A 25661-nucleotide genomic window follows, 5' to 3' on the forward strand; every position below is an offset into this window, starting at 1 on the left:
GCTTCCTAGGTTAAAAAAAAAAAAGTCAAAACGGGACCACAGAAACATCCAGCATCCGATCTGCTTTTGCGGGGCGGGAGGAGCTGCCTTACGGGCCCTGTGCTGCTCTGTGTGTGTGACTGAGCTGGGTGGGTGACGAAGCACCCGAGCCGTGGTCCTGCCCCTGTAAACTGACAGCGGATGGAAATGCACCTGGAGAGCGGTGCCCCAGGCGGCGGCCCTCCTGGACGCTGGGGCTCGGCTGCCCTTTAGAGGCCCTGGTCGGTCGGTTGAAGGTCACAAAGCGTGAAGCCCGGGAGAGGTCGTTTCCTCTGCTGGAGGATGCTGGCGGTCAACACTCCCAGTGTCAGAAAGGCTCAAGGGGCTTCACGGAGTTGACCACGCTGAGCAGGAACTTGGGAGGTGGGCGGGGCGGGGCGGGCCTTGCGGAGCACGCGTGAGGGGCGGGGCCTTGGGGCAGGAGCCGAGGGGAGGGGCTGGGCGGGGCGCAGGGGGGCGTGCAGGTGACGCAGGGCTGACGGGTCTGGGCCTGGCCCTGGGGCAAAGTCAGCGCCAGCGCTTGGAGCCTGCTGGAAACCGGCGAGTGGAGGGTGCAGGGTGTGCTGTGGATCAGAGGGGACGGGAGAGGGCGCTAAACCGAGCTGTTGTGCTGGACGCCGCGAGGCGTGGGTGATCTTCCCGAGTGTCACGCGCCAGCCTTACCTTGACCAGGGGGCGCGGGTGTAGCAAGTGGATGCCATGCGTGTAGCCGATGCCTGGGCTCCTCGGACCGTGAGGTGGAGGAGCAGCGTGAAGGCCTCAGGCTTGCAGAAGGTGACCGAGACGAGCCTGTGCTCAGGCTGATAGGAGAGATGAAGGCAAGTGAGGGGAGACGGCAGAGGACACCGGTGGAGCAAGGTTGTGGAGGAGATGGGGCGGCGAGGCCCGGAAAAGAAGGTGGGGCTGCAGAGAAGGAACAAGCTGGGGCCGCGACAGGGCAGTCTGCGCGGAACGTGGGCTCGAGGGGCCGGAGCCGAGTGCTTTGAGGATGGTGACGCCGAGGCCCGCCAGCCTCAGGAGGACCCGCGGGGCAGTCGGAGGAGGCTTAGCGGCTTAGCACCGCCGGAGCCTCAGGCCCCAGGGCGGGAGTCAGGACAGGGCTTGAGCAAGGTGACCTCGGACTGCACGGGTTGGGAAGAAAGGTTAGGTGCAGCGGTCGCGGGCCGAGGGGCGAGCAGGCTGGCGGAGAGCAGCTGGGGAGTCGGGTCAGAGCTGAGCGCAGGGCTGGGCGGCATCTCTGGGAGGCCCCTGGCAGCCTCCTCGACCTTGATTCGTCCCCACCAAGGGCTCCTCCCTGGGCAGACAAGCCAGGCCACCAGATCCCCCCGAGGATTCACCGACTCGGTGCTCCTCTGGGAATTAGGACAAAGGCGAGCTTCCTGTGCCACCACGCTCTGCACAGCCAGCCGCGTGTCTGTCGCAGCATTGCATGTGGCCACGTGGAGGTGCGAGTGTGTGACCTGAGGCTGGCGTGGAGGCCCCGGAGGAGAAAGCCGCTCAAGAGGGCTGTCCCTGTCCCAGGAAGGTTGGGGTGTTGATACCTAAGTGTTTGGCATGTTAACTTAAGTACCTCTTACTCCCTAAGTGCCTCTACAGCATTTTTCCAATATATTATATACATTTTTATTTAATGTCCTACTGATGTCATAACACCACCTGCAGGAATGGTTTGCACCAGGGGAGCTCTCCTTTCGGTGCAGGTGTTACTCGCCCGCATGGGATGGCTCCCTGGGGCTCGAGCACGTGCGCAGACGTTGCTCTCGCCAGTGAGCATGCTGGGCTCTTGAGTTTAATCGTCCCTGTAGTCGGGGCCTCGACAGGTGATCTCCAGAATTTTGACAAAAGAGAACTTGTTTTTTTAATTTTTGTTTTGCATTTGCCGTTTGCTAACAAGCTGCTAATATTTCGTTTTGGTTCTTTTCTTTAGCAGTTTTGAGGAGTGTTGGTGAGTTTTCTGTCTGTGCAGAGTGTGTGTTTGGGTCTTGCTCTCGTGCAGAGAAAGACTGTCCCCTCCTCTGAGGTGCTTCCCCCTCCGTGCCCCCATGGGCTCCTAGTTGTAGCCTCATAGACAGAATTCTCCTTCCAACTGCAATGTTCTGTGATAATGAATAGCCCACCTCCAGTCTGCTGTGTCAAACCCTCCCAGTCTGGTAGCAGTTCACTGCTGTGCTCACTCGAAGCTAAGACCCAGTTTCGTTCCTCCAGGATATGAGGAGCCCAGGCCGGGCAGGTCCCCAGGTGCTGGGATTTCAAGTCAACCCACTGGTGCGTTTGGGAGTCCCTTCCTGGCTTCTTTCACAAGAACCTGTGGCTTTTCAGTTTTCAGTTTCCCTTCACGTCTCATAGGAATGAAGCCAGCTTACATTTTTATGGTATTTAATAGTTAATGGAGATTTGTAAAACAGTATTACTAGGGCCAGTTTCATCCCTGGAGGGCAAACCAAGAATTAATACAACCAAGTGACTTTTTCCACCAACAATGAGATGGCAGCCAGAGACCACCATGCCTGCTGCCTGGGGTCCCCACTGCCGTTCCAGGCCTCCCCAGGCTCGCCTGGGGCACTTGCCCCAGCCCAGAACAGGGGCTCCGCCCTGGAGCTTGTGAGGTACCCGTAGCCCTCAGAACTGCTGCCATCGTGGAGCTGGAGCAGCTCAGGGGCCGTGGCTGGGCGGACGCTGCTGGAGGTGCCGCGGCGCTGCACGCTGAGGACACCCTCCCCCGTGGCTGCCCCCGTTTCGGCCTGTGGCTGGGCTCCCACACTCGTGAGTTCACGGTCGTCCGTGAACAGCAGCTCTTGGAAGCGTATCCTTTCTCACTCCCGCCACGTTCCTCCCGTGTCGCTAACAGGACCTGTGGGAACACACAGCGAGTGCGATGATGCTTTCTGTCCCGCTTGTCGGAGGCTTTGTATTTGCTGAAGTGAACACACCCATCTCCGTACGCACGTGTACGTGTACGTGCAGCACACGTTACGTGTGTTCTCTAAATATTGGCTCCTGGGAAGAATAAATTTTAAAAACCCTGTTTCGAGATTGTATTCCTCAGACTCAATTGTCTTAAATGGCAGCTATTCATTTGGCAGTGATTGCAGGTTGGAAAGCAGCGTGTGCACCTCGTGCTGTGCAGGCTTGACTGCAGCCTGCTGCATGGGCTTCTGGCAACTCCATCGTTTTTCACTGTGGTGTCTGGGCTTGGGGTGTTGTTTTTTCTGGGGTGCTTTGGTTTTTGTTTTTGCATGTTGACCCCATAGTCAGGGGAATGGGCAGGGCTGTTTGTTGGTGACCCAGCTTCGGGTTACCCTGGAAAGAGCCCAGCAGGGAAAGGGCTCAGTCCTACCGTGTGACCCTCACCTCCGGGGCAGCGGTGGAGGGTGTGGTCCTCCCTCTTCCCCTAAACTCCAAGGGCAGCTCTTCGAGGGGACCAGTCAGGGCCCCTCCTCACATGAAGCATGGCTGCCGTATACTTCTCCCTGTTTCCCTCAGCTTCCTCAGGTGGTCTGAAAAATAAACTTATAATATTGGGTTGATTGGGGATCTGAGCTAAGAGACATGCAATTTACCATCCCCATCTAGAAGATCCCACGAAGCCAGGGATGTGGAGTTGGATCCCCAGAGGCTGGTGTTTGTGCCGGGCAGTAGCTTTGACATCAGATCCCAAGATGCACATGCTGCTCGGTGGCAGGGAGTGGGGGACGAGGGAAGGACTGGTTTTCAAAGCCAGTGAGGCGTCCAGGCCTGGCCTCCAGTTCGGCATGTTCTCCATGCCCCCCCACCTTCATCTGATGGAACATTAATTTTTAAGCAGGGGAGTCCCGGAGCAGGGGAGAGAGGATGGAAGCCCAGTGTTCCGGGGACTTGCTGTGGTAGACACACGACGGAGGGTGTGGGTCTGTGCACAGAAAGTCTGAAGTCCTGATTGGCCAAATGAAAAGACAGGTTTCTTTTGGCAAAGTCCAGCCCCAACTGCAGTCTCCCTTCACTGCGGTGTGAACCACTCTGGTGTCAGCAGGTCTGCACTCAGGTACTGCTTAAAAACTGACAGAAGAGGTTCTTAGGTGAAAGATTATGAGCATCCAGGTAACTGCTGGGTTCAGCATCTGTACACACAGGTAGAAACACAGTAAAAATACAGATACGTGCAAATATGGATAAAAGACTTAATTGCATTTTAACATTTCAAGCCTCTACTGTACAGACAGAATGGATCTACTGAGATTTCCTCTTGTCCACCAACAACTAGACTAGCCTAGGAAACACCCCTGAGTAACAGGAGGCTTCACCTCGTGTTGGTTGTGGGCAGGGGTGGGGAGGTGCTCCTATCCCCATCGATTCGAGAGAACCCCTTAGAAGCTGTTCTCATCCTTTTTAGTACGTCATCCAGCTGCCAGTCCATCATCTACATACCACAGGACATTGTCAGAGCCAAGGAGATCATTGCCCAGATCAACACCCTGAAAACCCAAGTGAGTTACTACGCAGAGAGGCTCTCGAGGGCGGCCAAGGACAGGTCTGCCACTGGCCTCGAAAGAACACTCGCCATCTTAGCAGACAAGGTAGGAGAGGCTACCCTGCTGCAGGTGGGTGGGGGTCCCTTGGGTTTCTGAATACCCCTGGACACCTCATGTGTGCCCAGAGCTGTCCACACAAATGGTGACATTGGGATGACCTTGAAGGTCTGACTTCAGATCCTATTCCCACAAAGGCCTGGGGCGGGGGTTGGTGACTGGCCCATGGTCACAGAGCTGGATGGGGGGAGACCAGTGATAGAGCCCGGAGCTCAGGAGCCTCGGTTGTGGCTTCATGCACTTGGCTTTCCAGGGAGCGCACGGGGGTCTTGTTGAAGCTGGGACAGTTCCTCTGCTTCCTTAGTGACTGCCTACTCGGCACATTTGGGGCCACATTTCTGTTGTACTCACAGTTCGAAAAAAGAAACTGAATTATTATACACACATAAGAACAGTATAATTTCATTGGCTTATATATAGTCCACAAACCAGCTTCTAATTAACTGTCATCTGATCCTGATTAAAAATTGATGGATGATGCTTTTCCACATGACTCAGTGCCTCCGCCAAACACACACGTGCCCACAAGCACACACACGTGCACACACAGATTCTGGTCACACTTCCCCACACACACCTGCTTCACTGGGATGAGCTGCTTTTCCCCGTCCGAATGTCTTGTATCCTTCCCATGTGTTTGCCCAGTAAAAAGACTGAGAGCAGGGGATTAAATCCACTCATAAAATAAAGGTGACGTGGTCAGACGTCAAATTCTGAGCCATAGAGCTGCTGTTGCGTGCAGAGTTCCCCAGAACCGCAAGTGCTATGCCAGGAATCCCGCTGCCCGGGGCTTCAGGTATTAGATGTGAAACATAAGACGTCAGCGGTTAAACTGAAGTGAGGCCTGTGCCCTGGGATGGAGGGACAGCCTGGGAAGCCAGTGAAGGCTGGCACTGGGCTCACCCCAGGCCCCTCCTCCAGCCATGTCAGGCTCAGAGGCTGGCCGGGGTCCAAGAATGTCAGAGGCTTCTTGGCCTCCCTGTCGTCCTCCTTGCGTTCTCCAGGCTTCTGTGGGAAATTCTTGCTGAGATTCAGCCGGGCCTGTCGTGCGCAGCCTTTACCCTCGGACGTCCCGAGGGTGGCAGCTCTTGGGGTGTTGGCACCATGCAGGAGGGCAGAGAGGGGTGGGCTGGGCGCTCAGAGAGGCCGGGCCCCGCGGCCCCACCTGGGTGCTCAGCGGCCAGGTGTGCGTGTGTCCCTGCAGACCCGGCAGCTGGTCACCGTGTGCGACTGCAAGCTGCTGGCCACCTCCATCCACGGGCTGAATGCGGCCCGGCCCGACTACATTGCCTCCAAGGCCTCGCCCACCTCCGCCGAGGAGGAGCAGGTGATGCTGAGGAACGACCAGGACACCCTCGTGGCCAGGTGGTCGGGCAGGAACAGCCGCTCTTCTCTGCAGGTGGACTGGCACGAGGAGGAGTGGGTGAGCCTGCCGCCCCCGCCCGTCCCCCGGCCACTGAGCCCGCCTGGAAAACGCCAGGCCTCGCTCCCTCGCGGGTGTGGGGCCCAGCCCGGGCCCCGCCTCCTCGGCCTCCGCTGGCCGTCAGCCCTTCTGGGGCCACGTCTTTCTGGAGATGTAGGAGCTGAGGTGCTGGGCAGCTTGGTGAGGATTTGGGAGACGCCGCCCTGACATCCCGTCACAGTGTTGCTTCCGCAGGGTGGGCTCCGAGAGCAGGGTCTGCCCCTTGAGGGAGTGACATCACGGACGCGTGTTTGTCATTTGCTGGGACTGTTCTTCAGCGGTGTTGTCCTGGGGGCACGGGATTACCGGCGGCAGCCGCGCGCTCCCCCAGGCCTGCCCCGGCGTCCTGAGTGCTGCCTGGGTTTCTGCAGGGCCCCCCGCCCCCATGCTGAGCGATCCACCGCCTCCATCCAGAAGACCTCAGTCTCCTGCGGTGTTTGTATGAGGTCTGCGGGGAGGGAGGAGGGGACGAGGGTGCCCCCGTGGCCCTTGTGCCTACAGTGGCCTCCAGTGGCCTCCAGGACAGCGACTAGCAGACGTCCCCCAAACTTTGAAATTGACGCCCACGGGACATTGATTTGTCTTTGGAAAAGCAGATGCAGCTTTAATGGGGGATTCCAAATTGTCTCCGTCTTGCGGGGTCTCAGTGGGCATGGCGCCCGGGGAGGCGGGGGGCGGTGCGGGGGCGGGCTCTGCTTTCTGCCCTGTGTCTCCTGCTGGGAGAGCTGACCCCGCGCCCCTTGGGTCCGCCAGGAGAAGGTGTGGCTGAACGTGGACAAGAGCCTGGAGTGCATCATCCAGCGGGCGGACAAGCTGCTGCAGCGGGAGCGCCTGCAGGGCGAGGGCTGCGACCACAGCCTCCCCGGCGCCGGCAGCTGCACGGGAAGGAAAGGTAACCGGGGCAGCCAGGCCTACTGGATCCGACCGGAGGACCCCCTCTGCGACGTCCCCCCCTCGCCACGCCCCCCCGCCGCATGCCACCCTCACCCGACCACACGTGCGTACTCACCCCGCTTCCCACCACCGCCTCGAGCGCTGTCCGTGTGTCCGTGTGTGTCTCTAACTCCACGCCCGCCACGCAGACTGCAGGGAGGCCTCTCAGCAGAGGGGGTGTTGCGGCACCCAGAGCAGTGGGGGCGGGGCCTCCCCGAGCCTTCACGGCTGCGGGGCCCGCGTGTGAGCCTGCAGGCCTGGTGAAGGCCGGACCTCAGGGCCCTGCCGGCTCACGCTGCCGCGTCCGGGAGGGTCGGCCTCCTGGGCTTTCCTGGTTTGTCAGCCAGTCTGGGAACCCGAAGGAGGCCGAACGGTAGATGCCTTTCTCGTGAGATTGCTCACTGCATCAGGCATCACGGAAAAGGTGAGGCGTGCGGCTCTCTCTGGATGAGAGCTGGTGGCAGGCCCAGCGGGCTCGTCTGGAAAGGCTGGTTGTCACTGGCTGGGTGCGCTTTTATCTGGCAGAGGCCTGCTGCTCTGGGCCTTGCTCGTAACCCAGTCAGAGGGTGGGCCCCGCTCCCACGTCTGGGGGGGCCAGTTAGGTTCCTCTGTGCGGCGCCACCTCCAAGGTGGGGCTCTCGGTAGACGACAGGACGCTTCAGCAACAGCCTGCTGCCTGCGGAGACACAGGGCACGAGCAGGCGCTCTGGCCCGCTGTCGCCTTACAGCTGGGGGCCATGTGCTTTCTGAGCCCGCGGGTCCCTGGTCCCTGCAGCTCTGGCCTTTCCCCGGAAGAGCTGGTGGGGTTGTGTGCCAGGCAGCTGAGATTCAGCTGCTGCCGCCGCCTCCTTGCCCCGCTTTGGGCGGGTTAAGGCCCAGCTGGGCCAGGGATGGGCTGCTGGCAGTGGGACTTGTCATTTCTGAACCGGGCAGCTTTCATTCAAGGCAGGGTCTCGCTCCCCTGTCGGAGCCTCTTGGTAAATCCTCCTTTGGTTTGTCAGACGCCCTCCGCCTCCAGTCCGCCTGCAGTCTGTCCGCAGGGTGCACTCTCACTTGAGCCTGTGTTTCCCCGGTGTCCGCGTCTTCCACTCTGCCATCTGTGAGGGGTCCAACTTTCAGTTCCCCAAACCTGTGTTTGGTTCATGGAACTGTTTTGTCTTTGTTCGTGCTCTCATTTTTTTTTTTTTTACTGTAAATTGTGTTTCTTAAAAAAAAATTCTGAAAGTTCATTGCTCATTTCTCTTTAATATTGTCTTGCTTGCAATCTAAACACTTTTCTGCAGATTTAAAAAAAGTTACTGACTGGATTTTTTTAAATGCAGGAGATAGTGCATTTAACTGGATATACTGTTGTATTCATAACTTAAATGTCCTCTTTTTCTAGGCACGTCCCGTATTGTTCAAATATATAGACAAATTTAAGTGCAGTTTTAAAGCTATTTACAGGAGCATTTATTTGTGATATTTAGGGCTTGACTTGTACCTGTGTGTGCCGTCCAGATCAGCTCTGTTGTGCTCACGGGAGTAGGAAGCGTTTGAGAGAGTCTGACTCTGCTGATCAGCGCTCAAAAGAAACTTATGAAACCATATGCCTCTAAATTACCTGCACGTGATCCTTAATTTAAAAATCTGAGCACAGCCGGGAAGCCGTTCAGACCTCGGCATGATCAGGAGGATCGGGAAAAACCAGACTGTGAGCCATTTATTTTACTCAATCTCTTGTCCTCAGGGACCAGAGCTGGGCTCTGTCGTGACTCCCGATGCCCTTCCAAGTTCCTGGGGCACTTGTTTTGGCCTAATGAGCGGGTTGTGTTCACACCAGCGTATTTATTGCCTGTGAACAACTCCATGCTTCTTTGACAGGCGTTCTCTCTTTTCATTCCAATTCTCTACCCTGTCCTGGGTCCTTGGTTTTCATCTTTCATCAAGGAGTTGCCCTGCCTTAGCCCCACCTGGGGTCAGGGCTCCGCAGGACCCACTGACCAGTCCCCCGCAGCGGGGACCGCAGAGGCTCCGTGAGCCTCCCTCTCCTCCTGGTTTTCCACCCAAGTGACCCGTCTGCAAACTGTCAGGATTTGGTGACTTCCATTACCTCCCACACATACTCTGTCCTGCTCTTCTTATCCCCGAAGAGTCCTTCAAACCCTGGACCAGGTTTCTCTTAACCTGAGGTCTATGGGTTGCACCCCAGGTCCACGTACCCCTGAGATTGTGTGCTAAAATCTGCATGTGTGTGGAGCAGTCCACAGTGGTCATCAAATCTCAAGGGCCTCTGTGATCTAAGAGGAGATCCGTCTCTCCCGTTTGATTGAAAGATGAGTCTACCCAGTGGGTTTAACCCCGATCCCTTCTCAGACATGGTCCCAGCCCAGCAGTTTGGGATCACTGCAGATCATGAAAACAGGTTTCTAGACCCTTCTCCTCATAGAGACTCGGGATCTTGGAGGAAGGGTTATGGAGAGACAGAAATCTGTATTTTTCCAAGGCCTGGGGTAATTCTGATTTTAGCCAGACAGATGTTGAACAGTCACCGCTGTGCATCACACACCCCGCGGTGGTTTCCCTCTTTGTGAAGTAGGCAGTCTCAGGATATTTGAGCTCTAGTGAAGACGCTGAAGTCTTCAACCTACAGAGGCCTTTAATTTTGCTCTATTTTCTGTCCCGTTGGCCAGTTTAAGAAGTCATTGCCAAAGACGATTAGAGAGAAGATCCCTGCCACCACCCTTCTGGACAATCCAGGCTGTCAGAGTCTCCGTTCAGCTGGTTCTAGCTATCCTTGAGGATCTGAAACTGCCTGTTTCAGGTCCTAAAATGCCCTTTGAACTGAAAAGTTTAGACATAAAATAAAATAAGCTTTTAGCCCAAACGATCCCTTTTCAAACTTGTTTGTTTCAGGTGGCACACCCAGTTAACCAGGAATTTTAGAGTTTTTAAGGGAGAAGAGAACTTGAAATGAGTACTTCCCGATGTGACTCAGTGTAGGTGAAATTGAGTTAAACTTGGTATTCTTTGAGGGACCTGGAGGGATGTTCCAATTCTAGACTTCCCTCCATCATAGACATTTTGTATTTGGCTTAAACATCGTCAAGATTGGCATGCATGTGTTTGGTATATGGGTTTCATGACTGGACCCTAACCTTTTGGATCTCAGCAGCCGACCTTTAGCCCGGGCTCCAGAGTCAGTCAGGGCGGTGGGCTCTGAGCTGCACGCTCGATTTACTGGTCAGTCTCTCTCACTGCAAGTTTGCTTCCAGATGTCGTGAGCCAGCGTGGGCTCCAGCACATGCAATGGGATGGACGTGGGGGCTTTATCTCATTGTGACACGTTAACCTGCTCTTCCCACAAAGAGCGTGTCATGTTGAAGTACCAGCACCATGAGTGCTGACACCGGTGGATCGGGCAGTGAGCTCCAGGCGGCCCGACCACCTTCACGTGACCCCTGGGGAAGACGCAGGCAGGCCCCCAGCCTCTTCTCCGAGGCTCAGTTCAGCCAGCTTACTGCCAGCTGCTGCTGCAGTTGCTCTAAGCGTTGAGTTGCTCGTGTTTGAACCGTGTGCTGCTCCTTAATCATCCATGTCACCCTCCATTTCTGTGCAGATTGCAGTCCCCCTCCTGAAGAGTCCAGCCCAGGTACGTGGTTTCCGTTCAAGGCTTCTGCAGATGTCTTCTTAATATTTAGGGCGTGTTTGTAGCTAAACTGTCAAAGGTTACCTTGTACTCCCAGAGTTAAGAAAACCTTTTAGGAGTTTCCTCATTGTGAGGGATGTAGCAACTTTTCTGAGGTTTGGCGAGGGGCCAGTCGGGCTGGTATTGTGGGCAGAAGCAGGCTGCCACGTGCGTTTTTGTCACTTTCCCGTCCTAAACCCTTTTCAGACAGTTAGTGTCCACGAGCGCGTTAGGCTTCCTGAAGCGGGTGGCCTGGCTAAGAGAGGTACATGATGGTACATGACGCTTCCTGTGATTTCACCTGAGCTTGCTAGCATCCCATGGAGGGGGAGGCAGATAAGAGGTAGCCGTCCAGATGCTGTGGCGTGGTAATCACACAGCATCCTCTCTTCTGAGTCTGGCTGCAGCCTTAGACTTCCTGTCAGGCACTGCTGTGGGCTTCGGGTGGAGTTAGTGCTAGAAACGGAATCTTTTTGACTGCATTTGCATGTAGAAGTCAGTGTTTGTGACTCTAGTTCAGGGGTCGGCAAACCACTGCTCCGAGCGAATCCCGTCCACCGCCTGCTCTTATAAATACCGTTTTCCTGGAAATAAGTCACGCCCATTCGTTCACATACTGTCCATGGCTGTTTTGGGGCAGTGCCACAGTCCAGTAGTTGCGACAGAGACCCTGTGGCCTTCAAAGCCTAAAATGTTTACTGTCTAGTCCTTTACAGAAAAAATGTGCCGACCCCTGCTCTAGTTCACATCGAATTTCCTGGATGTGGCTTGTGGTTTTCCCAGAGGGAGCATGAGACCCCCAAATACGATGTTGTGGGGTTTTTTCCCCTTACACTCCAAAGAGCAGCTACCCAGTCAGCCTGAGGATTACATCCCGCCCTCTGACTGCATGTAAATATGACATAGTAGGCCACCTACCTTATGTCTAGGGTGCAGCCAGCTGTGATGGTGGGATTTACCGCACTATTCCCGTCAGCTCTCAGAGCATCCTCTCACTCACACGGCGCCGGGGAATTCAGCTCCGCTCACGGCCGTGACTCCAGAACCGCATTTGCTCATCAGTGGGTAATCTGATTGGGCACCTCACAACCCCCCCAGTTTGCTTCCAGCCCCTCAGTTTCTCTCTCCAGAAACGTTAGTTTGGTCACGAGCAGGTCTCCAGCTCCGGTTCCCTGGGCCCTCCCAGCACCTCCCCTGGCCTGGGCCTGGCTCCTTTCCACCTGCCTCTGGACTCCCAGTCCCCCCAGCTTACCTGCAGGACAGGTCGGTGCCTTCTCGCTGTGCTGTCTCTCCCGAGCCCCGTGGCGGTGACCGTCCCCAGCAGTTAAGGCCAGGAAAGGGGGCGGCAGCCTCATGACCCTGGCCCGAGGCAGCGCGGGGCTTTCCCTGGCTCTGCGTGCCCTGCAGTTTGTAGAGCTGAGGGGAAGTCCAGTGGTCCCCAGGCAGCACTCGGGCAGCCAGGCTTGTCCAGCTCTCCTCGTCTCTGAGCTCTGTCACTTCCAGAAGCTTTGGTGGCCTGTCCACAGTTGATGTCAGATGGACTAAAAGGTCCCCTGCCAAGGGTTCCTTTAGCTTTTCCCACAGAGCTGTATTTAGTCTGAGTTAGAACACACGCCATTTTCTCTCTCTCTCTCTCTCTCCCTCCCTACTTTCTCCTTTCCCTCCCCTATTAATGAGAAAAAAAAAAAAAAAAAAACCACAAAAGCAAAGCTACCTAAAGTAGTCCAGTCCTGGATGGGCCGCCCATCAGTGAATGTTACAGGTGAGCAGTGAGGTCAGAAGCTTGTCCCACAAGGGGGATCCGCTCAGCACGAAGGGTGACGCTTCGTCACTGGTGTGTTGTGTTCATGGCCAGACTTTCTCGATGTAGGAGGCAGAGTAAACCCCTTCACCAACCCTCAGGTCCCGGACACCTGCACTTAACTAGGTTCTGGTAGAAATCTCATCACTGTCCCTGAAATTTATTTTGTTTGGAAGTTTTGAAGTTTGGTTTCCCCTCGTGTGGACCCAAAATGTATTATCCCCAACGACTCTTCGCTGCGTAGTCAGATGTGTGTACCAGTGGCCATTCTTTTTTGCGTGTCTGGGAAGACACTTAGCCTTTCTGAGGCTGTTTGCTTACCCATATTACTAGTCCTGTCTCTGCGGGTTAAGTGAGAAAACAGAGTGAGGCACTCACAGGTATTGACTTAAGGGCTGGTGGATGATCTCGTTGAACTCCGGAGCCATCCAGACACGGCTGAGCCCTTCTCTGGGCGGACATCAGGCTCCACGCTCGCCCAGGGCCACACCTCTTCTCCGGAACAAACCCTGAGTGCTTTTTTAAACCATTCTTCCAATTCTACAGTCTTTTTCAGTGTCTTTTTTTTGGTTTGTTGTTGTTGTTTTTTCTCTAATGCAGCAAAACTAAGTCATTCTTATGTGGATTTCGTTTAAACAGAAGTAGGCAGAGTAAAAAATTGTATGCAGAGGGCTTGCTCAGTCAAATAAGACCACTTGTATATTCTGATCATTTTCAGGTCAAAATGATCATAAGTTGCATATTAATTACATACATATTCATGTCAAGTGGAACAGAAAGTAAAATTGGCAACACTTGCTCTAAGAGCATTTACTTCTGAGGTGAAGAATAGTCTTAATGACTGCCTACCTTTCCCCAAACTACTTGGCTATTAAAACTTAGTGCCCATTAGCCTTTTTTGACAGTTGTTGAATATAATTGACATGGATTCAACAGAGTTCTTCAAAGAAACAAAAACACGGTCTCTGAGAATTTTAGAGGAAGAAAGACGTGGATATTATCCACTACAGTCATCCCATTTTACCGTGAAGGGCCCCCGTGGCTGAGGGGTCAGGGGACCTGCCCACGGCTCACCCACCACTGCTCAGTGGCAGCTGGGGCCTGGGACTCACATTTTCCACTCCTCTATGCAGGGATCTTTTTCAATGTGATTTATTTGCCAAGACCTTTCTGCTATCGACTTTCTAAATTTAAGCCTGCTTTTTTCCATTACAGATAGAAGTCCTTGTCCACGTACAGTGTGTCTGCATATACACTTAGATCATTTCCAAATTTTGAATGGCTACGTAGACTTGAAAATCTGCGTTGACCAAACTCTGAGTACAGGGAAGTCCTTTAGTAGGTTTCAGGCGTTTCTCTGAATTTGTTTCTCAACAAAGCGTGAAGCACACAGTTTGAGAGAACAGGGCCACAGCTCCCTTCTCTCTTTTTAAGATTCTGTTTATCTGAGACGGAGCTGACCATCCTAGCAGCTGCACTGCTCACACGGCCAGGGCCTGTCCTGAGTGGGGCGACGGCCATGGGCATCCTGTGACCCACACCCCCATCCTAGGAGGGTGCCCTGCCCGGGCTGCACACACCTGCCTTCGCCGCGCTCCGGGTGGGCTCACCCAGTGGTGATGATCCAGTGCCTATTTCTGGGCTTGGTGGCCTGTTAAAAAAATATAACTGATGGGGGCATGTCTTTTCTCTTCTAAATGTCTTCTAAATAGGAAGGACCAAAAAAGAGCCAAAGCCGAAAATACCTTTCACTCTGTTTTTCTCCCCTGAGGTTCTATTTTTAAAAAGTTGTTTTGGTACAGGGTCAAAGTTTCCTTATATTCCAAAAACAGAAAAACACCACTAAGCCAAGAATAGAGGGAGTCCGGCAGGAAGGTGGCGGCGGGGAAGAAAGCGCAGGAGGCGGGGACACTGAGGGCTGTGGCTGCGGAGGCGGCCGGGGAGGGTCCTTCCGCAGTCGTGGGTGGGGCCTCCGCCCGCTGCGCAAAGGCTTGGCCAGGCTGGGTTGGCCTTGCTCTGGAAGCCCGGGGCTCCGCCTCGCCACCTGGGTCAGAGAAGCCAGATAGCAGGTACCCTGCGAGGGACGGCGGTGCCGGGGAGGCGCTGGCCTCCGCAGACACAGTGTGTTCTTGCTGAGTCATGACTCCCAGAGCTCCCTGCCATCTTCCTCGAAAGGAACAGTCAGGGCTGTGAGTGTGTCGAGTCCCCAGAGGGGGTGTCAGCGGTCCCCGAGGAGGGCTGATGGTGCGTTTGCTGGAGAAGCTTCAGGCTAGGAGGGCAGAGACCGGGGCTGAACTTGGAGCCACCTCTGGGCCGTGCGGAGGCGGGAGGGACGGGCGGGGTGGCAGGGCCGGTGCGGGACGGGGGCCGGGGGCCTTCGAAGCGCCGCCTTCTGAGCCGACTGCCCCTCGTGCCAGGTGAGTGGAGCGAGGCCCTGTACCCCCTGCTGACCACCCTCACGGACTGCGTGGCCATGATGAGCGACAAGGCCAAGAAGGCGATGGTCTTCCTGCTCATGCAGGACAGCGCGCCCACCATTGCCACCTTCCTGAGCCTGCAGTACCGCCGCGATGTGGTCTTCTGCCAGACGGTAGGTGAACCTGTCCCTCTCGTGCGGTTGAGGAAACCAGCGTGGCGCTGTGCCCTCCCGCCTGTGGCTTTGCCCGTGTGGCCTGAGGCCTGGGTGTTGGCCTTGGCGGGAGGGGGAGGGGAACTGCTGGATCGCAGGTGCTCAGGACGGTCCGGCTTCACGCCTGCTCCCTGGGAACCTGCCCCAAGGAGCCTGGGGTCACACCGGCCCTGGTGCCACCTTTGTTTTTCCCTGCAGAGGAGTTCATTGAGGGAAGATGCGCAATCTGTTTTCTGGTTTATAAAGCAGCAGGTATTAGACCTGCTCAGGCACAGCTCTATCCTGGTGATTTCGATTTCCCTTCAGAGGAGGGAAGAGCTTAAATGAGCATCACCAGTTTTCAGATGCAGTAATCTGATTAGCAGAGTGAACGGTGGCAGAGGCTTGGTGGGTTCTGTGCGGCTTCCTGTCACCGCGAGGCCGGGGCTGTGCACGGGACACCTCTGCCCAGGAGACTAGTGGAGGGACCTGTTCTCCACTCCTGCCCCTCGTCGTGAGCACCCCGCTTTCCACCCGGCACTGATCTGGATCTTTAGGCATAGAGGCCTTTCCTTTCACCATGGGGAAATAATTCTGGGCTTCCAGAAGGTTCTGGCCCAGGAGTGACCCCAAGGTCGGGTTGGAAGCTGAACCAAAACCAGACGAACCTTTGGAAGTGAGCCTCCCGTGGCCTCTGCGGTCCTGGTCCCAGGCCCCGAGGGCGAGGGGCCGCTGCAGGCAGCGCAGCGCGGGCGCAGGAACCGGGGAGGGCCAGGCGCGAGGTGAGGCGGTGTCTGTCCCCTGCAGCTGACCGCGCTCATCTGTGGCTTCATCATCAAGCTGAGGAACTGCCTGCACGACGACGGCTTCTTGCGGCAGCTCTACACCATCGGGCTGCTCGCCCAGTTTGAGAGCTTGCTGAGCACCTACGGTGAGCCGCCTGGGCTGGGGTTGTGAGAGCCTCCGTGTGTGACCCCCGCTCGTCTCCCTAAGTGGTTTTCTGATATGCAGGTAACACATACTGATTAAAATGTATCCAAACATACCCCGATAGGTGACAAAGAACTAAAAAAAGTCCTGTGTAGTTACACACAGACACACACCCGCTTGTGGCCCATTTCTGCACCCACTAAATTATTAGAAGGAAAGTTGCTGGGTCACACAGTAGGAGTATTTTAAAAACTTGTTGATATTTCCAAATTGTCTTTTTTTTTTTTTTTAAGAAGATGTTGGGGGTAGGAATTTATTAATTAATTAATTTATTTTTGCTGTGTTGGGTCTTCGTTTCTGTGCGAGGGCTTCCTCCAGTTGTGGCAAGCGGGGGCCACTCTTCATCGCAGTGCGCGGGCCTCTCACTATCGTGGCCTCTCTTGTTGCGGAGCACAGGTTCCAGACGCTCAGGCTCAGTAGTTGTGGCTCATGGGCCTAGTTGCTCCACGGCATGTGAGATCCTCCCAGACCAGGGCTTGAACCCATGTCCCCTGCATTAGCAGGCAGATTCTCAACCACTGCACCACCAGGGAAGCCCCTCCAAATTATCTTTTAAATGCTTTCTTCTCCTCACCTTAGTTTTCTGTTTATTTCTTCTTAGAAGGTAAAAACGGATAATTTTTTTTAAGTATCTGTTAATCTTTGGAGTTCTAAGACATTGAAGAAATATCAAAAGATCTAAGGAATACAGAAAGATCACAACACCTAAAGAGCCGGCTTTGCCTTCTGAGGTTCCCGCGTGTAGGTCCCCCACCCCTCCCTTCTTCGCCAGGAAAGCGCCGGGAACTATGAGGCGTGGTTGCACCAGCTGCGCTTTTTAATGTGGCCATAGGACTTCAGTAGTGGGCTTTACTCATGGAGAAGTGAGGCACTTGGCCAGCTTCCCCCCAACTCTCACCGCCTCGTCACTGCCACCCTGAGCTCATCGTTGTCCTTCCGTGGCCACACTGAGTCCAGGGGAGAGCGCAGGTCCCCTCTGCCTGACAGCCCTTTCCCTCTCTTGCCTCCAGGGGAGGAGCTGGCCATGCTGGAGGACATGAGCCTTGGGATCATGGACTTGAGGAACGTGACCTTCAAAGTCACTCAGGCCACTTCTAATGCATCAACCGACATGCTGCCCGTCATCACAGGAAATCGGTATAAATGCTTTTCTGATTCTCAGAACTAGCACAGTGTTTTGTTTTTTTTTTTTTTGTTTGTTTTTTGTTTTTTGTTTTTTGCGGTACATGGGCCTCTCACTGTTGTGGCCTCTCCCGTTGTGGAGCACAGGCTCCAGACACACAGGCTCAGCGGCCATGGCTCACGGGCCCAGCCGCTCCACGGCATGTGGGCTCCTCCCAGACCAGGGCACGAACCCGTGTCCCCTGCATCGGCAGGCGGACGCTCAACCACTGCGCCACCAGGGAAGCCCTAGCACAGTGTTTTAATCTGTGTTCATCACATGTGATGCACGTTTCATTTTTGCTTTATTCCGTTTCATTCAGCTGGAAACGCTCATCCCAGCCCGCTACATTCATTTCACAGCCCTGTACAGGTTGGTGACCGGCAGCTAGGAGACCTCCGAGCCGGGCCAGGCTGCTGTCCCGTTCTGGGGCCAGCGGGGCCTTCCTCCTTGCTTGCCTGTCTCGCATCTCCCTGTCGCAGGCCTGACCCTCCTCTTCTGCGTTTCAGGGATGGCTTTAACGTGCGGGTCCCCCTGCCGGGCCCCCTGTTTGACGCCCTGCCCCGGGAGATCCAGAGCGGGATGCTGCTGCGAGTGCAGCCCGTGCTCTTCAACGTGGGCATCAACGAGCAGCAGACGCTGGCCGAGAGGTGCGTGCTGGGCCACCTCTGTGGGCCAGGGGCTGCGTCCGTCGGTCGCTGAGCTGCTGGAGAGCGTGTACTTAGTCCTCTTCGGGCTCTGAGGGCCACGTGGACTTTGTTATCCCTCCTTCCTTTAAGTTCAGCCGCGTACCAGGCTCGGCCTTGGTGCTGGAACACAAAGATGAACCAGACGAGGTCCGTGTCCTCGAGAGACTTGGGCTGGTAGCAGAGAGATGTGGCTGCAAGGATTAAGATGAATGCAGGGAGTAGGGGCCCTAGTGAGGTCTCAGGGGGTCTGGGAGAGCTTCCTGGAAGTGGGTTTTAAAGAGTAAGTAGGAGTTGGTTATATGAGGAGGTGGAGGAGAGACCTGGCATCCCAGGCCAAGGAGCCTGAACAAAGGCAGGTGGGGAGAAGCCACGTGGGGCTGGAGGCTCAGGTAGCAGGCAGCAGTGGGCAGGGGTGAGGACAGAGAGGCCTGGATGCCAGGCATAGAGCCACGCCTTGGTCCTAAAGGCCTGTGCCTCGTAAACTCCTCCAGGGTCACCTGCCAGGCAGCAGGGAAGAGTCACGTGTGCCCACGTGTGCAAGAGTGTGTGCAGGTGTTGGAGAGGAGGGGATTGGGTGTGTGTAGCTTCTAATGACCTATTGGTACATGAAAACCTTTCCTGTCATGTCATTGCATGCATGTGATCTACATGTTTTAGAACTAAAAGATAAAGTACTTGCTGTTAAGGACATTTGGTCTCCAGGACGATATGCCATATTCCTGTTGAGCCTTTTGAGCCCAGTGGTCAGTGTCCATTGACCCCCAGGTGTAGGGTCCTCCCCACACGGTCGGAGACCTTTCAGTGGGACAGGACACCATCAGAGTCACATCTGAAGAAGGTCACCTGCCTGCCACGTGCTGGAAAGATGGGAGGGGTCAGATGTGACGAGGGGGTTGTCGGGAAGAGTCTGGGCCAGAGGCGGTGACCTGGGTCAGGCAGGGGCAGTGCAGATGGGAGTGGACAGACTGGAGAGCCGAGACGAGGTCTTCAGCGGGGCAGGTGCGAGGGGCGCCGAGGAGGGGGGCAGGCCTCTGGGTGGGTGTGACCGGGGGGGGTCACGCTGGGGGCAGGTGGAGGGCTGGCCTGAGGCCGAGGGCGCCAGCCCAGGACGCAGAGATCTGGAAGGTGTGGCCAGAGGTGAGGGGCCCACTTCAGGGAGAGTGGGCAGCGTCGGGGCCCCCAGCGAGGAGGTGTCCTCGGGAGGAGGTAACATTCCCTGTGCCTGGCAGCTGCTGTTCCTGACTGCAAGAGTGGTTTCTGAAAAAGGTGTTTCTGGAAAGGTTTCTGCAAAGGGTTGAGGCCAGGCCAGGTTGGAGTGAGCAGAGGGCCAGGTGGCAGAGGACGTGGCAGTGGACGGGGGAGTGGACGGGGGACGTGGCAGTGGACGGGGGACGTGGCAGTGGACAGGGGACGTGGGGGGCAGGGTCTGTGCCCCGCTTGCTTGTCTGCTCCTAAACAAGGCCAGCTCACCTGTGTGCCAGGGCGACCCCGAGGGAGCAGGTGCCTGGAGGAGAAAAAGCCATTTTGGGCATCAGGGGTGGTTGGGTTGCGGTGGACCCACAGGAGGGCATCCTGCCCCCCGAGCGATGACTTTGGGACTGTGAAGAGGCTGCCATGCACGGAGGTCGCTGGGCAGGAAGTGGGGGAGGGGGCGTGCGTCCAGGCCTGGGACTCCAGGGCTGCGTGTTTGATGAGCACCTGCGCCTTCCTCACGGGTGGCTTTCCTCCCGACTCCCCACGGGCCTGGCGCCCTGTGTGGTGAGGGGAGGGCTGGGGCCCTGCACGCCGTGCAGCAGGAACAGCTGGTCGGGTCCGGTCATCCAGCAGCAGGGCGACTGATGGGACTGTCCTGATTCCCCAGCCAGAGCCCCACTGCCGGCCCCGCTCCCAGGCGCCTCCGGGGTGGGAGGACGGGGACCCGGGGCCGCGCGGCGGGGCTGCCCAAGGGCCTGGGTGTCTCGCAGGCATGCCTGTCACAGGTCACGCAGGGTTCCTGCTCACGAAACGTATTCAGACTTGTCACCAACACGGGAGAGATGACCTTAAGGTTGGGGGGAGGAACGTGGCTGAGAATCTAGACGTGCGCCGTGAGGATCGAGAGAATCGACATCGTTACCTTTAACGCGGTCACCGTGGCGCTGGAGAAAGCGACATTAGCCACCTAACGGTGTCCCCCTGTGACCTCTGAAGGTTTGGCGACACGTCTTTACAAGAAGTTATCAACGTGGAGAGCCTGGTGCGGTTAAATTCCTACTTCGAGCAGTTCAAGGAGGTTCTGCCAGAGGACTGTGAGTACTTCTGTACGGCAGGTCCCACCCGCTCTCTTCATCCCTCGAGGGGTTTGAGGTTTGCTTAGCAACCTTCCCAGTGCTGCTGCCGATCCCCCCCTGCCTCCCGCCCTGTCACCAATGTGGTCGGCTGCTTTCACGCCCGAGGTCACCGTGCAAGACACTAAGGGGCTGAGGACAGACCCTGGGGAGGGCTCGCATGGAGGCTGGGCCAGGTGGGCACAGAGCCAAGGGGCCCCGCTGGTGTCTGAGGGGCATCTCACAGTCGCCGTGTGGTGAGGCTGTGGCGGGGCGGGCGGGCGACCACGCTGCACGGCCTCGAGTGGCCGGAGGCTGGCAGGGACTGAGGGCTGGCACGTGGGGAGACAGGAAACACGCCTGGAGCGCGGGGACTGGAAGGGTCTTAAAGGTCCGAGCGAAGGGGCTAGAAAAACAAGCCTGCGAGATGCCAGAGGATGGCAGGACTGGAGATCCTGCAGGGCCAGGTCAGGGCCCGCGAGCGAGTGGGGGACATGGTGTGGGCACAGGAGCTCGGGGCGGGGGGGCCTCAGTCTCCCCATGAACTGAGGGCGTGAGCCCAGCACTGGGCTTGGCGGCCGTGAAGGAGGCTTGGGACGGGTGCTCTTGGAGCCGTCGAGGCTCTGGCACTGACCACACGTTGGAATTCGCTGGGGAACCTGGGAAAATCCTCTTGCCAGGGACCCAGCTCAGAGTGTAGAGGGCGGGGCCTCAGCCTTGGGAGGTTTAGAAACTCCCCGGGTGATCCCCGTGTGCTGCAGCCAAGCTCGAAAGCGATGTTTAAGAGGTCAGTAAAATGCTTTTCTGAGGACTCAGCTGAAGGTCATGGCACCTGGCCTCTCAGGCTCCCAGATACCGGGTCATCCTCATGTTCTTCCACAGTGATCATAGTGACCAGTGACAGATTTGTCAAGTCCTTGCACGTGCCAGGCCTTCTACACACTTCCCATGAATTATCTAACTGATCCCACAGCAGCCTTGGGAGGCGGGCTTGGTTTCATCCCCATTTGACATATAGTGACACTGAGGCATGGAGGGCAGGTCCCCCAAGGAACCCGGGTCAGGCCAGGTGGCCTGTGGCCAACGCCCACCTTCCGACTGCTCTGGAGGTGGGGACAGTGCCGGCTGCCCAGGCTTGGACTGAAGGGATGGGAGCGTGTGCTGGGCCAGCCCCCTGGCTAGGGTGCCCTGAGACGGAAGGGCCCCGCTGGGGGATCAGGAGCCTTGTGGTCAGGAATGGGGAGACTTGTGCTCAACGTTTTGGGGGACGGCAGTTTCCAGTGAGGCAAGGCCCCGGGAGACGTGAAGTGGCCCTGGGCGTAAAGGCCCGGGGAGGGCGAGGCCCGTGGGATCAAAAGCCAGTAGCACTGCCCACGGCCCAGGACGCTGGGGGGCCACAGCCTGGGGGGCCCTCAGCCCAGTAGTTACGCTCGTCCGTGAGGCTGAGGAGATGGGGCCCACCAGCGAGTGCCCCCAACTCTGCTGGGGTGCCAGTGTCGCTCATCGGGCTGGAGGTCAGGTCGTGCGTCTCCTCCAGGAGGCTCTGGTTCGCGGCCTCTGGGTTCCCACAGCCCCCGTCACACGCCGAGCCCTCTGGCCCGGTCCCCGGAGCAGCGTGGTGCTGGGCACCAAGCAGCAGCGTGAAGTGGTTGGCGTGGGATCCTGCGTGCACCGGGGAGGTTGTGCGGTGGAAACGGACGCATAGTTCCATCCCACAGTTGGTGGTGATTTGCGGATTCAGGCCCCCTGGCTGTTTTCCGTACATGGGACCTCGAGGCTCTTCTCTTCTCCTCTGGTGGTCCTGGTGTTTGAAAATCCCAGGCTTCTGAGGTGAGGTGGTCTGACTGATCTTCCAGCTGGAGGGGTCCCGGAGCGGCCTGGACACTGTCACGGTGGAGGGGGCTGCCCTTGCCACCTTCCCCCTCCGTGTCGCCACCCCCGGCCCTCAGCGTCCTCCAGCCCTGACGGCGGTTCTGAAGCCCTGATGGAGCTCCCTCACTCCCTCCCGTTCTCGATGATCCGAGCTCCCCCTCCAGCCCCTCAAAAGAGCTGAAAGGAGGCCAGGTGGTTGCCCTTTGCAGGTGGCACTGAAGTGGCAGTGAAAGTAACAGAGTGCTCACCGTGCTGGCCACCAGGCCCAGTCCCAGAACACAGGCCTTCTTGCTTCAATCACACTGAACCTCCGGCTCCGGCCGGGACTCATCCTTTGGCCGTTTCCGGCGGCGCTGGCTGCCGTGGGGCTAAGTCCCCGCGGGCGGCCCCAGCTCCACGACCCCGTCTCTCTTCCAGGCCTACCTCGATCTCGGAGCCAGACGTGCCTGCCGGAGCTGCTGCGGTTCCTGGGTCAGAACGTGCACGCCAGGAAGAACAAGAACGTTGACATTCTCTGGCAGGCTGCTGAGGTGAGGGAAACAATGTCAATAACAACAACAAATTAAAACCTCCGCCAGGAGTGAAGAGAACAGATTTCTCCACAAGGACACAATGCGAGTTGCCCGTGAGTTGCTTACTTGAGGGCTGCCTGCATTCTGATAAGCTTGACACAGAACCTGCCCCCTCGGACGTGGAATTAACCAGGCTGATGACAGTTGTCCCCTTCCGAAGCCCGCACAATCGATAACCAGCTAGAGCTCACGGCCTGCTGCATCTTTTAATAGGTTCAAAGGGAGATCTCTGGGACCTTTGCCATCTCTTTAAACAATATTTCTAGTACACTGCTGCTCAGATCTCCTCATTTCCCCTGAAATGAAGTCCTTATAAGACCTCAGATACTTTCTCACCAATTTGTTTGTGGAGTTCCTGCTCTGAGCCCGGGTATCAGAGCAGTTTCACAGCTCGTCATTCACTCACCCCTGATGAGGGCACCTGTCCACGCTGGGACTCACACACAGAGTTGGAATATTATTGGTCGGGCCTGATTCACACATGGGGAGACCCGCCAGCACCCCAAAGTGGCTGATAGTCCCCCCACAAAGACTGGAGCTTGGTGCTGCAGACTGCCCTCTTGTGCAGGGATGTACCTGTGGCCACCCTGCTGCACCTTCCAGAACCTCATGGAGCTCTGGATCCACCATCTCTGAATGTAACTTTCTTTGACCCTATTTGTAGTTCTGGTTTACGCCACGTGTCTGGGTCATGAACTCTCCAGCCTGTGGAATTTAGCGAGCACGTCCACGTTCACTTCAGTTATGATTTTATTAATTCACTCTTCACCTAGCTCAGGGGCTGCTTAGAATCTTTTCTTTTTATCTTTTAAAAAATGTTTTGTCTATTCTCACAAGATGCCCATCTTCCTCCTGATGGTCTTGGCTGAACTTGTTTGGGTCCTTTCTGTCTTGTCCTTCTTCAGACACAGTGCTTAGGACCACACCGTGCCCTCTGTAGAGTGGCATCCCTGGCAGTGGCTGCGTGGTCTCGGCTGAGGCCTCTTGGCCCGAGAAGCAGGCACGGGGCCATCTGTAGGGCAGCCTGCAGTGCCTCTGGTGTTTTTCTGAGAACAGCAGGTCACGGAGCCCACTGGCGTTAGGTCACATGGTTCTTCGTGAGATACCCATGTTGTTCTCACAATGCAGCATCTCCTACGGGTCCACAGGCCCTTATCTGAAGCTCTCATGGGCAGGTGTTTTAGAATTCACAGGGCTCCACGTTTCAGAAAGGTGATACGGTATACAGTTGGTACCTAGGCATGTGATAGGGTGCACATCACCTGTGTGTAACGTGGTGCACGTGGATGATTTCACGTCCCCGGGGGATCTGGGGCCGCACCCTGGAATCAAACTCCTGAGTACTTACTGTCTTACTGAAAAGTATGAATATGTAGACAAAATGCGATAAATAAAAATTGTAGATAGTTTGACATCCACTCAAGAGTTGGTCATGTTGCCAAACGAGGCTGCCACAAACTTATACCAAAAAAAAGGTCTTTTGTTCCAGGGCTTTCTCGACCTGGGGACTGTGTGCCTAGGATCGCTCCTAGTGGTGTAGGGCACATGCTCCCAGGTGTCCTTCCGTGGGGAGAGGAGGTGCCCTGAGGCAGCCTTTTCTCAGCAGGGGGGTTGCCCTCCACGCGAGCCCCTCACTTGGGAGGGGAGGTGCGCTGGGCCCTGTACCAGGGCCCCGGGTCGAGCTGGAGGGGAGCCTGGTGGGCAGGAGGTGGCCACAGGGAAGTGGGTCTGCTGAGCTGTTCCCACCGGTGCAGACGAGGAAGAGTGTAGAGACCAGTGGGTCTGTGCTGTCACTTCCAGAAAGGCCTAGAGACTTGGTGGGGGCTGGGCATCCTGGAAGCTCTCTGACTTACCCCAGGGGGTGGGCAGCAAAGGGCTGGTCCGGGCAGAGCTGGGAAGGTGGCTGAGCAGACGGCGGGGCCCCCGGGAGGCAGCAGCGGCCTGTCCCGTCTCCCTCTAAGCAAAGCGTGCCTTCCCGTTGGCAGATCTGCCGCCGCCTCAATGGGGTGCGGTTCACCAGCTGCAAGAGCGCCAAGGACCGCACGGCCATGTCGGTGACGCTGGAGCAGTGCCTGATCCTGCAGCACGAGCACGGCATGGCCCCGCAGGTCTTCACGCAGGCCCTGGAGTGCATGCGCAGGTGAGTCCCCCGGGCCCGGCGGCCGCGCTCTAGTTTGGCTTTGGAAAATTCCTCCACGTCTGCCAAGTCAAACTCCAGGCACATCACATCCAGTGTCCTCTTTTGAGTCAGGGGGAGAAAAGAGCCGGCGCTGTGTCTGAGCGGGACCGCAGTGAAGCGGGGGAGCCGAGGCAGCGGGGAGGGAGGTGGTGAGCTCGGAGGCGGCCGTGTGACTGCCCTTTGGTGCCCGGTGTCCCCCGGCCACTCATCTTGCTGTGGGTGCGACTCAGGGCCCGGGCATCCCAGCAGGCCCCGGCTGTTCCCATTCCGCGTTGTCTCTTTTCAAACCGAGGGGAGACCAAGCGTCCGCAGGCTGCGCCGGTTGGCTCCGCTTCTCCCAGCGGTGGGCTGGGTTTGCTTTCATGAGCCCAGTGTCCAGTGAGTGTTTCCTGGCAGCAGCCCCTCCCCTGTCCCTGTGCCGTGGCCACCTTGCCCTAATGATGTTCTGATTCCGAGGCAGCAGGCGTGTTTGCAGGATGAAACCTGGGACTAAAACTCTGTCTGCTGTCGAGCGATGCCTTGTTTCCGGCACTGCTGGGGAGCACCTCCCCTCACATACCAAAAGAAAGGATAAGAAACCTGCTCCTCCTGTCTTCTTCCATGTGGCTGCCAATGCTGTTCTCGTCTCGTTTCCAAGTCACTTCTACTGAACGTTCTGTACCATTTGTCCTCTCACCAAATTCTTCAAAGCATTCAATTCTCTTATCCTTTCTGTATGTCTCTGCCGTTTCACCTTCTCACAGTCGTACACGAAAGCGATGCCTGAGCGCCTGCCTCTTGATGGGAGTGTTTTGTAGAACTGGAACCGTTTGGTGC

At 56.7% G+C, this 25661-nt stretch overlaps 1 protein-coding gene across 8 annotated transcripts in view; it reads left to right on the top strand.

The window, feature by feature from the left end:
- Nucleotides 1-25661, top strand: part of INPP4A (inositol polyphosphate-4-phosphatase type I A) — a gene marked incomplete at both ends in the record, with an annotated part of 53739 nt that overhangs the window by 20100 nt on the left and 7978 nt on the right. For 2 of the 8 annotated variants that reach the window (XM_079721031.1, XM_079721028.1), the window contains 12 exons: nucleotides 1967-1984; nucleotides 4409-4592; nucleotides 5809-6027; nucleotides 6820-6958; nucleotides 10598-10630; nucleotides 14885-15057; nucleotides 15883-16006; nucleotides 17076-17202; nucleotides 17737-17877; nucleotides 20107-20204; nucleotides 22512-22624; nucleotides 24652-24806. In XM_079721031.1, coding sequence (XP_079577157.1) covers nucleotides 1967-1984; nucleotides 4409-4592; nucleotides 5809-6027; nucleotides 6820-6958; nucleotides 10598-10630; nucleotides 14885-15057; nucleotides 15883-16006; nucleotides 17076-17202; nucleotides 17737-17877; nucleotides 20107-20204; nucleotides 22512-22624; nucleotides 24652-24806 — 1524 coding nt within the window. Of the gene's footprint in view, nucleotides 1-1966; nucleotides 1985-4408; nucleotides 4593-5808; nucleotides 6028-6819; nucleotides 7064-10597; nucleotides 10631-14884; nucleotides 15058-15882; nucleotides 16007-17075; nucleotides 17203-17736; nucleotides 17878-20106; nucleotides 20205-22511; nucleotides 22625-24651; nucleotides 24807-25661 lie in introns of all 8 variants that reach the window. The other 6 variants (XM_079721032.1, XM_079721029.1, XM_079721027.1 and 3 more) reach the window with 5 other exon arrangements.

Source organism: Hyperoodon ampullatus (assembly GCF_949752795.1).
Source record: "Hyperoodon ampullatus genome assembly, chromosome: 15".
Lineage (NCBI taxonomy): Eukaryota > Metazoa > Chordata > Mammalia > Artiodactyla > Ziphiidae > Hyperoodon > Hyperoodon ampullatus.